General features: G+C 39.7%; 1 protein-coding gene across 2 annotated transcripts in view; it reads right to left on the bottom strand.

Annotated features, from left to right (window-relative positions):
- The window catches only part of doc2b (double C2-like domains, beta), a 188,730-nt gene that overhangs the window by 60,767 nt on the left and 112,545 nt on the right, over positions 1-15,418 (bottom strand). For both annotated transcript variants that reach the window (XM_004551168.3, XM_004551167.3), the window contains one exon: positions 4,284-4,358. In XM_004551168.3, coding sequence (XP_004551225.1) covers positions 4,284-4,358 — 75 coding nt within the window. The remainder of the gene's footprint in view (positions 1-4,283; positions 4,359-15,418) is intronic.

Raw genomic sequence — 15,418 nt, forward strand, 5'->3', positions numbered from 1 at the left:
TTGTGGAGGACCCTGTGCATGTGCATGGCCTTCCACAACAGTCCCTGTTATAAAACATGGACTTAGTTATTATGATGTCATTGGTTAGTGAAGTACCGTAATAAAGCTTCATTGAGGTTTTGAAACAGGAGACATTGAGTAAAGGGTGTATCTGGGACACTGCACGTTGATTGGCTAACAACTTGTCAATCACAAGTCATTAGCCAATGAGCACACCCTCCTTTCTGACACTAAATGACCAAAGCTTTATTCAAAATGACTGGAAAAGAGTCACTGAACTGGCAACCACTGAAGAGAATAATTAGTAACTGCTGCTTTGGCTTTACTTCTCAGATTTCCAAATGTGCTTATCACTGGTCTATACAGTGATTATCCCAGATAGTTTGTAAGATGTAGACTAATATAAAAGTTGATGCAGCATTTAGGTGAGATCTTGCTATAAGTAGCTATAAGTAATCTTTTCATTGCAACATTGCAAGAGGTATGAATCAACATTTAGAAACAAAAAGTTCTTTTTTATCTTCTGGTAAAATGCCTACAACATGTCTGTAACAGAATTTAAATTATCTGTCAGTGTGGTCCTTTCCAAAGAAAACCTCTGAACAGGAGTGACTGTCAGTGACTGTAATTAACTCTCATTAAGGTACAAACTTCTTCGACGGTCTGCAGACTGCAGGAGGCCATATGATGCGACACTAAAGTAGCTCCTGCACACTTCAATAAATCGTGCTGTGTAACACAAAGTGGAAAGCACAAAGTTTGAACTATCAATCAACTTTAGAAATCAACTCAAAGCACAGCAGAGCTCAACTAATGCTGAAGCTGACAAAACAAATCTTACACTGATGAAAACTGAGCCCGAAAAGCTCCCAAGACAAGTTCAAAAGTAACTCGTCAAAAATGTCCACCGACAGCCGGATATAGGAGTTCACAACATGCCCTTACCCTGGTGCCACTGAATCTTATGTGTTGAAGCCCTAAGATGCTTTTTCATGTGTTTAGATTTTGATTATTTTTTGACCATTATAGGAGGAAGATGAGAAGTCGTTCATCGTTTACAGTTTCTCATTGTTACTGAGCAAACTCAATACAGTTGTGTGTCAGCTCTGTGTTTTCGTCTTTCATGGTACTTTAAATATCAGAAAGTACAGAATTTTCCCAGGAAATCAACACCTGATGGAAACAATAGTTAAGTAGTGTTCCTCTAACTACTGGTGGTACAATAGCTACATGGCTATTTATGACTTTTTTCATATAACTCCATCCATAAACCATCCATCTAGTCATCCATCCCTGCTTGTCTAAAGTATGATCACGTTAGCACCATGCTAACCAGATATTTTATGTTGTCCAGTTCTTCCTGGCAGATCCCAATGGGCCAGAAACCTCCGGGCTCACTTTGGGGTCTCCCCCCAGTGGGGCCGACCCAGAAAACCTCCAAGAGGAAGTGCCCATGATCCAGATCAAAAGCATAAACCTCCTCAGCTTACTCCTTTTGATGACTGTGAGCACCTCACTATATGTCCAAAGTGGTGCTTATACTTGCAGATACAGACAGCTGTACACAGCATGGATGTATGTACTATTGTAGGGTCTACCTTACAATATAAAGCACCTTGAGGTGATTGATGTTGTGATTTGGCGCTGTATAAATAAATTCAATTGAATTGAATGAGTATTTATTTGCTTTGCAGCTCTTTGAAATCTGCTTGAACTCCACCTGAAGGGTGCATGCGTTATTGGCGAAGTGTAAGCTAATATCTCATTGTCAAATCCACATGGTCACAAAAACTTGGGATGTATCTATGGGCATTATCTGCCTCACTGTGATACTAAAACTTACGTCATTTGCACCCAAGTGGACCTTGAGATGCCTCAAAGGCTGAAACCAGCAGCTCTACAAAGGAAACTCATTTCAGCTTCTACATCCATCATCCAGAAACCTCCCACCCAACACAGAGCAAGCATCCACTGCTCTCCTGCAGTGGACCATAGCCCCAGAGTTGGAGGTGCTGACTCTCACCCCAAAGTGGAAACTAACTGGAGTTCCTGCATATCACAAACAGGATTGGGGACAAGCGGCAACAGTGACAGATTCCAGTACCCACAAAATGGACTGCACCTTTATTTTCTACTCTACTGGAGCCCTCACAGTTATTTTTTTACAACTTCCCCATTCCTAAGCACTTTTCTATTTAACATTCCCACTGTTCACCTATCACATATCCAAGGATACTTTGGCATGCAGACTGGAGCAGCCAGAGATCAAGTGACAAACCTTATGATTAGTAGATGACCTGCTCTACCTCCTGAGCAGAAGCCAGAACCAAAATAGTTTTTGACATTGTGTCAAGGACTGAGACACAGATCTGATGGCCCTAAACTTCTGCAGAATCCCCCAAAGGACCAGGTCATGAGCTTCATCCAAGTTCACATTGTTCCTTCTTTCACACAGACATAACTACAAACGTAACAGCAGAGTGAAATCAAAGCTGAAGTTACGCAGCAAGAGCAGAGCCAATTACAAAGGTCATTTCAACAGAGATGAGTTTGAAAAGGTATTGTAAGAAAGGAAGATGTGAGTCAGATAGCTGGATAATCACAGCTTTGGCTTTCATTAAGCTGCTTTTGTAGAATGTACGTATTCACAGGATCTATATAAGATTTGATAGTTTTAATGAAAGGATTACATCACCCTCAAGGACGACTGTGAGGTGCAAGAGAGTTAAAGAAGTCACCAGTTCTCACAAACAACCGGTGAGTCATTTCATGTGTTGAAACATTTCAGTCTTTAATTTATATGTATGGGTTTGAGATCATTTTGTCTGCAAACTGTGAGAGCTCCAACAGCTTTTCTGCAACAGTTTAAAACTTAAATCTTACGCCTGTACGAGTGCTTCCGCGACTCTGAGCAGATCAGCAAGAGCTTTAAAAGCAGAGCACGTCACTGGTAAGCGGGTACGTTAGGTCAGTCAGTTAATGTTTACACTGATGAAGCCTTGCGCTGACATATCCACACTGCGGTGCTCCATGAATCATGAAATAGATTATTAGACCTCGTCTCCTTTTATTGCGGGTCTGAGAAAACCACAAGAATGCCTCAGGACAGACTGTATGTGCAGTAGGGAACACTGCTGACCCATCAAAGCTCGTGTAAAAGCGTGATCGGCTTAGAGTGTAAAAAAAATCTGTTTCTGTAATTCTTGAAATGCAGAGAGTGGTCATTGTTAATCTCTTTTTATTCTTTCTCATCACAACTTCTTCTGCTTGCTCGTGTTATCTCTTCCTTTGTGTGTTTGCAAACGTTAAATTGTGACCTAGAGGGATTTGCATTTTGAGAAGTATTCATATATAGTATTGCAGTGCGACTATGTTATAGAGGCAACATTTTACATCCCTTTGCTAATTACTTGTGACTTTTTTATAGGGAGTATATTTTTGTTCCTTTATGTGTTATTAAGTTTTATGCTCTAATGCCACTTTATCCTGAATGCTTGAATGAACAGTTTCATAAAAACAAAGATCTCTCGATAAACGTCTGTAAAACAAACATTTTATGCAGAAAAAGAACGATTTGTTAAATTTCTTTGAGATCTTAACTCACATTCCCTTTCAAAGATTTAGAGAAATCCTGTACCATACCAACTCTATTTACACAGTGCTTTAAAAGCAAAGTGCTGTAAATAAAAACGAATAAATCCATTTCAACGATGAAGAATAAAAACAACAATAATAAAATAAAAGCAGAAACAAACCACAATAAAACAACAAAAACAAGTAAGACCATTGTCACATGCTGGGTCAAAAGTCAGAGAGTGCAAGTGTGTTTTAAGACTAGTTTTTAAAAAAGGAGAAAGTAGGTGACTGTCTAATGTGCACAGACAATTGATTCCATAACCTAGGCGCACCAATAAAGAATGCTCAGTCCCACCTGAGCTTCAACTTAGATTGCTGTATATGTAGTAGCAACTGGTCACATGACCTGAGAGTGCAGGGGTAAGGCGGCTCCAAGCCCTGAAAACGACAGGCCCAAAGCTAACGGGTGATGTCAGGGTACTCTATACTTGTGACGAATGTTTTTTTCTTTTCTTTGTGTACAGAATTAACAAATGAGATATTATGATTACAGATGCAGTATGTGTAGGCGAGCTAGTGTTTGCATGCAAACCTGAAAAAGGAAGTCCAGTGAAGAACAAGCAAACTCAATACTGACCAGGCTGTGTGGTGACAAATGTGCAAGCCTGTTGTTTTAAAGGAAACAGACAAAAAACAAAAAAACACACCTTGCTGGCGCCTGGCAGTAGGTGCAACTTGACGTAGGGATCTGACAGCCCATTGTGGTCCATTGGCTTGAGCCCCTGTGAAAGAAAAGAAGAATCATGGTAATAAAAATGACATTTAGCACTTCCTTGTTTTGGACACTACTCCTGTTTTTGACAGTCAAATTTCCACCGGTGAAGATTTCCCAAAAATTAGGGATCTTTAAAGGAGCTCAGGGCATTGCAGCATTAAATTATATTAAACTGGAATTATTTTACACCTCTTTTTGGAGGGGATACTTTTTGAAAATTCTGAAATTTTTGGGATGTTTCCTGCAGCAACATTATAAATTTGAATTATCGGAACCCTGCCGCATTTTAATTATATCACAGTCAGTACCACATTAAATCCATTTGCTTACTTTATGTCTACTGATGAGTGAAAGCAGGAACAGAGCTAGGATCCCTTTTACCAAGCAGTAAATCAGCAACAGAATGACTCAAATCTTATTCATACTACACTGTTTTGCAGTCTTACTGTCCCCTGAGTCATATGGTGTCATTTTGCCTATTCTTCTGCATTACCGCCACATACTGTGCCGGAGTAGATCAATGTGTCAAAAAGACCAATGAAGTGTAAATAGGCTGCACTGAAAATTCATACAACCGTTTGTCTGAAGGAACATTTTAAATAGTTTCAGTCTAATAGTCTCAGAAAAGTTTGAAGAGCTCTTTTGATGGAAAGTGTAAAATTCACCATACTCAGTGAGACAACAAGCTACAATCCAGCAACTAATGCAGTTACTTCAATTGTTTTTATTTAGGTGCTCAAAGTTGCTCATTCATGCTGTCAAAGCTGTTGGAACATTACTGCAGTGTAAATGAAACACGGGGGGAAAGAGCCAACTAAGGGGCCGTCTGTGAATACTCTGAAAGGTGCTTTTTATGGAGGTGATCCAAAAGATTATGATTTGCTCTCTGGAAGAAAAATGATATCCAATAATCCAGTAAAAGGGAAATCTCTGAATATGTTGCTAAACTAGCATGTAAATATGCAAAATCACAAAAATGTAAAAGCTGCATGCTCTGAGGATGAGAATAGACCATGAAGACCATTAACATGTCTTACTGAAACCTGGAAATCTGCAAAAAATCTTCTGCATGCTGCTTCTTACACTTTTAATCATTGCATAAAATCTGTAGTGCCTGAGAGATCCAGCGCAGTGCCACATCAGCTGGAAGGTTGCTGAGGAATGCTGAAGGGAACTTACTAAAAAAAGAAATGTTTTATTTCTTTGAAGAGCAAATCAATGAGGCTTAGAGAGAGCAGGAGATGTAAAGGCCACTCATTCAATGACCAAAGCAGGACAACACCGCACCATGTGGGTGCCCGCTTCATGAAGTGAAAGGACCTAAAGTGTTTCCTGAATCAAATGCGGTACGAACACAAAGAAGAAGTTAAAACCTCAAGCAAGTCGTCTTTGACCTCCTCTGGAGACGGAACTGTTCACACTGCCGACTCCTCCTGAGATAAAAGTTTAAACTGAAGTCCTTGAAGTAGCTGAGCAGCAGTTTGGATATTTTATTTTAACATCAGCATAAATCGTATTCACGTTATTAGGTTTCATTAAAATCTGACCAGTACACTCAGAGAAATAGCAATTCTTGTGAGAAGAAGGGTGGATTCAGCCTAAATAATGCTGGATTCCATATTATTTTCATTTTTTCAGGTTCCTCTTCTCGAGCAAACTCTCACTATTTGCAGTTTTCAATTCTAATTTTCCACAAACTTTGGTGGACAGATCAGTGGGTTGATCTATGGGCCTTTTGAAAACATGCACACAATAAGCCTGCACGAATCCTGCACGACACAATCCACGAGATGATTAAAGTTTGGTTGCTGCGTTGTTTTGAGGCCTGAGGAAGTACCCCCAAGGATATTATACATCAGATTTTCAGTCTGAGTGACTATCCTCATGACTAAACTGACCTTTATGTGTAAAAGGAATGGAAATCCCTTTAAAATTGAACTCTGGATTTAGTTCATAAAGTTGAGATTTAGAACTGATCAAAATCGAAGCAGTGGAGAAGATGTCCTGGTAACATTTTTAAAAAAAGATGTATTCTTTTGCCTTAAGCTAAAAAAAAAACACATCACAATTTTAATCCATAACAGAAAAACAAGAAAATATCAGGACTGAACTTTGATTAAATAAATATCAGCAAAACGTGCTTGTTTTCCACTCATTAAGCTTTAAGTTTTACTTTATTTTTTCCAAGACAAAATGGATTAAAGCAGCAAACATCACACTTAGTGCCTGAAAGCAATCCCCCTCTAAGAGACAAGTACAGTCTAATAATGATTGCTACTTTGACATTACAGTTTGAATCTGCAAGGCTATTATCTCTTACTGAAAAATAAGAAAATAGGAAGTCCAAGGTAATTTTTTTTAGTTTTTTGAGGTGCTCTTTCTTCTACATTTTAATGAGTAGCTCATAGGAAGGCGTATAAGCTTGATATCAGCAGTTCTGTCTGCGGTTTTCATCAGTAACTAAACTCTTTTGCCGTAAATTGTCCTTCCTGTAGTCGTTTAGTAATCATGCAGGAAGAAAATAAGGAGGAGTCTCTTACAAAAGTTAATCGTCTGAAATTTCTACTCATGTGAAATTATCTGTGACTCTTCAAAGAAACAATTTCACCTGTGTGATTGCCGAACACCGGTTTATTTTAAAAAGTGTAATATTCAGTATATTACAGCTTGTTCCTGAACCATCTGAAAATGTGCTTTTTATTCCCCAGTTCTTCTGAATATCAGCTGCTTATAATGACTTCAAAGTATACATTTCACACAAAAAAGTCTCTATATTAATGAAGTCATTAATATACAAGAATTATTGTTTAACGTGTTGTTTCTGTCGTAACCAATATGGTGAAGGGTTTGCACCAAAAATAAGATTAATGACAGATTAGAGGATGCATATGTACATGTCAAAGACTGCTGAAAAGCCAGTGGAGGAAACGGAGAGGTCCGCAGCATCACTTCCTTTTCACTCGACCAGATGAGTCATGAGCTCGCATCTTCATTTGGAGAGAAAAGTATCCGACATGCAACAACAGCTCACTGGATTTATAACCAATGATGCTAATTACCAAGACCCATGGCTTTATTCATATTAAAAATAGGAGGCCTGGCTCTAGTGAAGGCAGTCCATGACTGTTAGTGTTCAAATGTGTTTCTTCTTTTTGTATCCAGGCATGCTGTTACTGCATTGACGGTGTGTTTGGAATCATTGTCATGCTGAAAAATAAAGCTGCTGCTAATCAGATGCTTTCCAGATGGATCAAAATCTGATGTTACTTTTCCGAGTTCATAATTTCATGAGTGTTAAGAAGATCCACAACACCACAGATTGATAACTAGCCCCAAACTATGACAGTGCCTCCACCGTGTTTTACAGATGGATTCAGACACCCACTGTAGCCTCTTTCTCCTGATCTCCTCTGTACATACTGATGACTTACATCAAAACATTCAAAGTTGATTAATCTCTGCATCAGACCTGTTTACACTGATTTTTCAGTCCAGTTCTTGTGAAGTTTGGCATAACTGTTACTTGTACACAGCATCAAACACGCTAATTTCATAGCACTGACTCACTTTTCAAGCTAGCCCCAAGTGGCTGCTAAAGGAATTGCAGTTGCTTAATTTTAAAGCCTGTGGAGATTGCTGCTTGGTTTGATATAATGCCACATTCAAAGGCTGGTTACTCAAGTTTTTATTTAATGTTGCTCTTGGTGCATAAATGATAGAAAATAATTAAATGTAAGGTCATAAATAAATGTGTATTTTTCGGACCATAAGGAGCACCGGATTGTAAGGCACACTAAGCAAAACAAAACACAATCAGTTAAGTCAAATTTTACAAATTTGAATGACTAACCTCGTATTGTGGATGGATTACCTCAGTTGTTCTCCTGACTGAAGTTTGGTCCATTTACAGCATCCTGCCATGCGATTGCATTGGTCCCTAACCATCGGGAACCCTCACGTTAACTTTTATCGAGTAGAAAAAAGTTAGCGTTCATCCTCCAGCTTCACTGTGTTTATGTTATGCTAATATAGCTGTGTCGCTAGCGGTCACGTAGCCCATCATTATGTACCCGCTAGCCCAACTTCAGTAACCCTACAAACGTCATTGCTGTTTAGTTTTCTGTCTTCATTTATGTTGGAAGTGATAGCAGAGCTGTACGTTTGAATTTTTTCAGAAATCTCTCAGTCAGAACATGCTATATCAAGTTAGCGGAAACTAGCGAGCTAACTTCCTGCTAACTTAACTCAGTTAAATTTAAGGCATTCTGTTTTCATCGATGCCTAGATGATAAACTTAATTGTTACACCTGGTAAAGCAGCAATACTGATCGTTTTATTAAAGATTATAGAATTTAGGCTTTTTTGAACAGTGATGCTGCAGTGTTCGTTTGACTTTGGGACCTGAAGAGACGGAGTTTTGGACCCAGATTACTCCGCGAGGCTCCTGACTACGGTAGCCATTTTTGAGCACTGTTTACCACATAAATCGGTTCGAGGTCAGTGAGCACAACCAGAATTCATACATAAGGCGCACTGTCGATTTTTGAGAAAATTAAAGGATTTTAAGTGCGCCTTATAGTGCGGAAAACAGAGAACATGTGAAGTGAAACAGATAATAATGATCTCCAGTTTGTCTTTGCCCTGGACGTGCTTCTGAATCCCACACAAACACTCACAGTAAAGAAAGCCAGCCCAAATAATAAACCATCTTGAGTAATAAAGGACAATAAGGCTTAAAAACCCCACGGCCTAAGGATCACGCAATACAAAGTTTTTATTTCTCATCTGAGTAACAATAAAGATCCCCTATCACAGAGAACAGCCATCACGCAAAGGAAAGAATACTTTATTATGAGCCTAGCACCATTATTTTAATCGCTTCCCGTCTGTGTTTTTTCTTTAATGGACCAAAAATGGAAAAATAAAACAAATACGATGTCTATTCTCCCACAATTATCAGGCTTAATAGAGGCACTCGGCACCAAGCCCAGCACTCAGCAGGAATTACTGGCAGCAAAATGACACACTCAACTGTGTCTCTAATAAGGCAACACTGCTGCTTTAGATCCTGCCTGTCACAGAATAGAACCATAGTGACACTAATTTCTTTAGCTGACTCTCATAAACACGTCCACATTTTGATGTGCCGGACACACTTAGTTCTCTGACATCTGAAGAACGGACGCTGAACGCCCAGACGGAATAGATTTCATTGTCTGCTGTTATAATGTAATCAGTTTAAGGGGAAAGACGAAGGAGACGAGTGCTGCTTCCTTCAGGTCTTTCTCCTTTCATTACACAGACATAGATACGTCTACATAACAATTCAACATTTAATTTGTTTACGCTCCGATTGGATAAGACTTCTCTGCCTTTTGAGGATTTTGTCGTCGCTCTCGTGGTTTATTTGCTGTGACCATACTACAAAAACCGAAATGTCGCTGACAAGGTTGCTCACGTAATATGGTATTAAACTCCACTTTGTGTGGACTAGATAAATATAACTAATCCAATGTGTCAGGTTTTTACTATTATTTTTATCCTTCACTTACATTAGGAGTATTTTTATGATGGCGAAGCTCTGTATGCATAAAGGTGTCTTTAAGTGGTTGATGAGACTATAAAATTTGTTATTTAAATGCAGTTTATTTACCATTTACGTCTCACACACTGTATGCCTGACAATATGAGTAACAGGCATAGAGACATTTCTTTAAAAAGCAAATCATCAAAAACACAGTGACAGCACAGAAAACACTAACGGATCAGTCACACTGACTAAAAATAGGCCCGTTACTACAAAAAAATTAGCGGTTGCTCGGTGACTGTGATTGGCTAGTTGTTTGCTCTGCCTCTTGGAGCAAAGGTCAATTTTATGAGGCTATCACTGTATCTAGTGGATATTCAACCCAAGATTTCTGCTTCCATACACTCAATTACACTAGAGTAAAAATAGGACAGCAAAAAAAAAAAAAAGCCCTGTTGCCTGGCGACTGCATTTAATTAATCAAGGTGACCAACAGGTCACCCAGAAGTTGAACGTGCAACATCCTCAACATCTGGGTGACAGCTTTTGATCTCAAAAGATTTCACAGGTTGTTCGGTGGAAGGAAAACTGTGTCCAAACAGTTCTGGGACAACTCGGGCTGACTGCAAACATTCTCAGACAGACTGCAGAAGGTCTGCAAATAATCGCCTAATTTATAAGCCCTGAAATGCCAACAATCAGTCTCAGTCAGCCTGTGTAGTCTGCGTTTCTTTGCAGTGGGGGACTCTACTCAACTGGTTGCCAACTAAGAAAATAAATAAATAAATAAAAGCATAGTTGTCGAGCACTTATGTCGTTTTGAAATTAAATTGCTGTCGCTGTTTGAGGAGAAATTCACGAGTTTCTGTTCTGGATGGGTCTGATTTTTGTGTACCTGGATGGCAATAGAGTTGTAAGCGTTAATCATCATATTGTCACAGACAGATTGCATGTAAGTGCCAACTTAAACCCCCAAAAAGACTAAGAGCAGACTGATTGCCGTCTTTAAAGCAACCACTGCAAAGGAAATGAGAATCATTGCATATAGTTGCAATAACTGCGATGTCCCAATCTCCAATCGCTATTTTCCATAGTGTGACTATAATGTAAGGTCACAAAGATGATACAAGAACAAGACAGAGGCTAGGCAATGACCTGACAGAGAGTATTTCTCCTCATGAAAACACTCTGGTAGATGCTAAATTTAATCGACATTGCTTTAAAATGAGCCTCCACAGCAAGAGGGTCTCATTTTGTTGAATCCCTTATGCCTCATCTTGTCCCCTTCATATCGCGTCCTCTCCTCCTTCAATTACATCTTAGGGTGGAAGGACTAAAATGCAAGGAGAGGAGAGAGGAGTTGAGGAGAGGAATCCAGTATGTGCAGTTTGAGAAGGGGCAAAGAGTGAAGGAGAAAGTGCAGAGTAAATGCACAGCAGGGGGAGGGATATAAAAGCACAGGTGAACTCAGTCAACACAATAATGAGGCTGGGAAAGGATCAAGGAGGTAAGTGAAGAACACAGAAATCCACACGAGGAACTAATCTTCAAAATGAAGCTGGAAGTATAATGAAAGAAGAACCATAACTCAGTGTTTTCACACATGTGATGTTTAGTCGGTTTAAATCCAGCTCAAGGTTTGGTTTCCTTTGTGCAGATGTGAATGCGATAATCTGAGATCCCTTTGGAGGTGGTGGCCTCAGTGTGGTTCCAAACAAACTCCTGAGTGGTTCATTTGTGGCGAGAATGTGATTCAAACTCAATCGGAGACAACTAACATGTGTACGGTGATGAGGCAGAGTGCCGAACGCACACCTTCTTCCTGCTTTCACTCCTGTTAATCTTTCATCAGTCACAGCTGCCCTGTAAGCAGACTGAACACTCATGTGATCTGAAGTGATGTCTGTGTGAAAATAAACCAAAACTGCTGGGAAAACTCATCTGATTTGGACCAGAAAGAACTATAGAAAGGAAAATACTCTAATTTTGACCAAATGTTACTTTCTGCATTTATGTGCAGTTATGTCTTGATGCATTCTCAATTATCCAGGAAAGTAAATCTCCAAAAAATTGATTCTGTTCATCTGGACGTAGCGTTTTGTGGGAGAAACGTTTCGTCACTCATCCGAGTGACTTCTTCAGTCTCAGCTGACTGCAGGTTCCCCCAATCTTATAAATGACTAATGCATAATGACTGAAACCAGCCCACTGAAGGGACAATCGGCTGGGAGGTCAGTTCCTTAATCTTTAATTATGCAAATTCTCATGACCATTGATCAACAACCACTGACCAAAACCCACTGATCAGTGGCCATGAGTACCATTCACAGAGAGTTGGGGAATGGCTGCAATCACAGCATTGTAAGATGGCGAAAGATGTACCCTTAGCCCCCTCCTCGATTCAGAGATGGTCTTTCCCTTTTTACGTAAATGGCCTCCTTAACTCCGCGCTCAAACCAGCGTTCCTCCCTGTCCAGGATGTGTACATCCTCATCATTTAAAGAGTGTCCACTGGCCTGTAGGTGTAAATAGACTGCAGAGTCCTGGCCTGACGAGGTAGCTCTTCTGTGTTGTGCCATCTGCTTCGCCAGAGGTTGTTTGGTTTCCCCGATGTATAAATCCTGCCAATCCTCCTGGCACTTAACAGCGTACACTATGTTACTCTGTTTGTGTCGGGAGACCCGATCCTTGGTGAGGCCCAATTTTTGGCGCAGCGTGTTTTGGGCTTTAAAAGCCACAGAGACCCGGTGTTTAGAAAAAATGCATCTCAACTGCTCCGATACTCCTGACACATACGGGATCACTACAGGTTTTCACTTGGGCAGCAGTATGTGCAGTTATATCAGTTTGCTGCATTAACGCAATTGCAGTGTAAATCCAGATTTTTTGTGACAACATGTAAAAGTCCCATTCAGATCACCTGAAATATACCAGAATACTTATTATACAGTGGGGTGTCGCCATACACCTTGTTAGGGAACCTTTTATTTACCCTAAGAAGTAAAAAAACAATAAAGGAGCTTCTTGGATAGCTATTTTTTTCTTTTTCCTTTCACTCATGGTTTCTCAAAAGCAGATTCAAATACTGCCAAAGGCTTTTATTTGTTTTCTGAGAGAGTGCAGTGGTAAAACGATGACTTCCCACACAAATATAAAATAAATATAACCCATGTCTATTGAAATTTGGTTTGATAGCCAAGTCGTGAGCTGCCAGAGGGGTGAACTGAGCTGCTAGGAATTCATTATTTATTTTTAAAGTTTTTAAATGGTACCATTTAATGCATCATAGTATAAATAAGGCTACTGATACAAGAAACATGCATCACATAAATATATAAATATATCAGTATTTCTTTGTTATATACTTTGTTATATAAATTGTTATATGCTACAAAGAGACGTGCATTTAGATAGCAGAGATAATGCTCCATGCAAATGCAAGGAAAAGCTGAGATGTACAGAAAAAATGCTGCCTACAGAAAAAGGCAACACGAAACAACCACAAGTCTCTGCTGTGACCGAGCCGTGATCCCCTCTCCTTCCTTTTTATTTTCTCTTCCTTCAGCCAAAGAGGCCTGAGTGAACTACGCGTGTAAAATAGTCAGCACTGAAGAAAAAAGCTTGATTTGAAATAAAAACACTGTAAAGTTTTTCTTTTATGTATGTGCAAAAAGTAGAAACAGAAACCAGCTTAAAGCTTAACGGCCTCTAAAATTGTAACCTCCCCTGAAACTTCCACTTCACTGCTTTTCATTTTCTATCATTATATGCGTCACTGGATGTTGGAATCTCTTGCTGATATTTAGCCCCACTTTTAAACCGTGTTTCCTGCAAAAACAAGTTATTAAGATGGCACAGCGAAAGCTGATTGGAGAGGCTGACGTGCCATCCTCATCTGCTTCTATTGTTGTCTTCAACACCTGAACCGTCAGTGAGCTCAGGCATGTTTTGTGGGGTTGGACCGGGATAAACAGACAGCTGCATCATGCTGCTGATTGCGCGAGCACGCTGTGAATACTCGGTTGATCATAATTACTGAGGGGTTGGAGAAAAATGACCACTGCGAAAGGCAGATGGGAGTGTATCCACACACCTCCCATCTCACACTCATTCATAACAGCCCTCCTGAACAACAGCCTTAAATGATTTTAAATGAAGTCGAGTTCCTTTGGGTGAGATCATTAGAATCTGTGTTCAGAAGAAGTCGTGCTTGGCATTTGTGAAAAACATCTGAATGAAAAGAAAAGAGTGTGGACTTTAAATAAGATGTGTGTACATAGCTGCACCTTCCTGTCGTGTTCAGGTCAAAACCGACCGATTTACAACTTTAAAAACTCATAAATATTGTGTTTTACATCCAATTGCCTCGAGACCTTATGACATCCTCAACACTACACACTTGAACATATAAAAGTGGTGAGCACCTCTTTTGTTAAATTTTGAGTGTTTTAATCAACTTTGTTACATCTGTGGTGTTCCCAGTCAAAAGTGACCGCCATAGAAAATGAATGGGAATCCACCCCCACCCACCGTCTGCCATCTATAATCCAGTTTTGAATTCCCTTCCCAGACGCCTTAACGCCCACTCAGGAAATCACATGATATGGTGGGGCTAGGTTGCACGAGCTCACCCGAAACCTTGGCTGATTGTGACCTACACCCGTTTTCACACCTTGGCTCATGTGATTAGGTAGAGGATCATTAAGGGGTCCTTTTGTCCCTCTTGGGGGAAACTTCCACAGGGTTTAAATCTGGGACTCTCCACCATTTGACCTTAGAACTGAAGAAGCTTCTCGGATGAGAGGTGAAACGTCTTCAAGCAACTTAGAGAAGTCCAGACGCTTTTCTTTCCAAGCTCCTTAGACTTTAGATCTACTGTAAATTTACACCAACGAGTCTGAGTTACTTTTATATTCAAACAGCAACATACATGCCTGGCAAATGATGTCAGCACAGAAGTGCAATTCTAGCAAAATATAAGAGCTAATACAAGACTTCTGCACAGTACTGTATGTGTTAAATTTGAGCGCAAACACTAGCTAGAGATGTAATCATTTCACTTTCTTTAGCTTTAGCGTTTTTGTTATTACATGACAGTGAAACCAAAACTTAGTGCCAAACTACCTAAACAAAAAGAAAGCATTAAAACTTGAGTCTTATTTGTGTTGTCTTGGTGTGAAAGGTTATTGCTGATGTGTGGGAAGATATAAATAAGTCGAAGAAGTCAAAAATAAAAAACAGTTGGAGAATCATTGTGAGTTTAATGCAGGTTTTTTTTGTCTTTGCAGACATCACTGACATTTTAAGCACATTCGCTAAAACTGATTTTGATAAGACTGGTAAGTAGCTAATAAAATAACAATCCCCTGTCACTGATGTTGTGATCCAACAAGTCAGTTTCATCTTTTTTGTATGACGCCTAAGAACTAAGAACATACGTCTATTTTGAGTGTGTGTTCTCCAAGCTGTATGTCCCACATGGCTGCTTGTTTTTCTGCAGTGCTATCAGCCTCTTCATCACTGGGGCATATGTCTTCATT

Source organism: Maylandia zebra, linkage group LG10 (assembly GCF_041146795.1).
Source record: "Maylandia zebra isolate NMK-2024a linkage group LG10, Mzebra_GT3a, whole genome shotgun sequence".
Taxonomy (NCBI): Eukaryota; Metazoa; Chordata; class Actinopteri; order Cichliformes; family Cichlidae; genus Maylandia; species Maylandia zebra.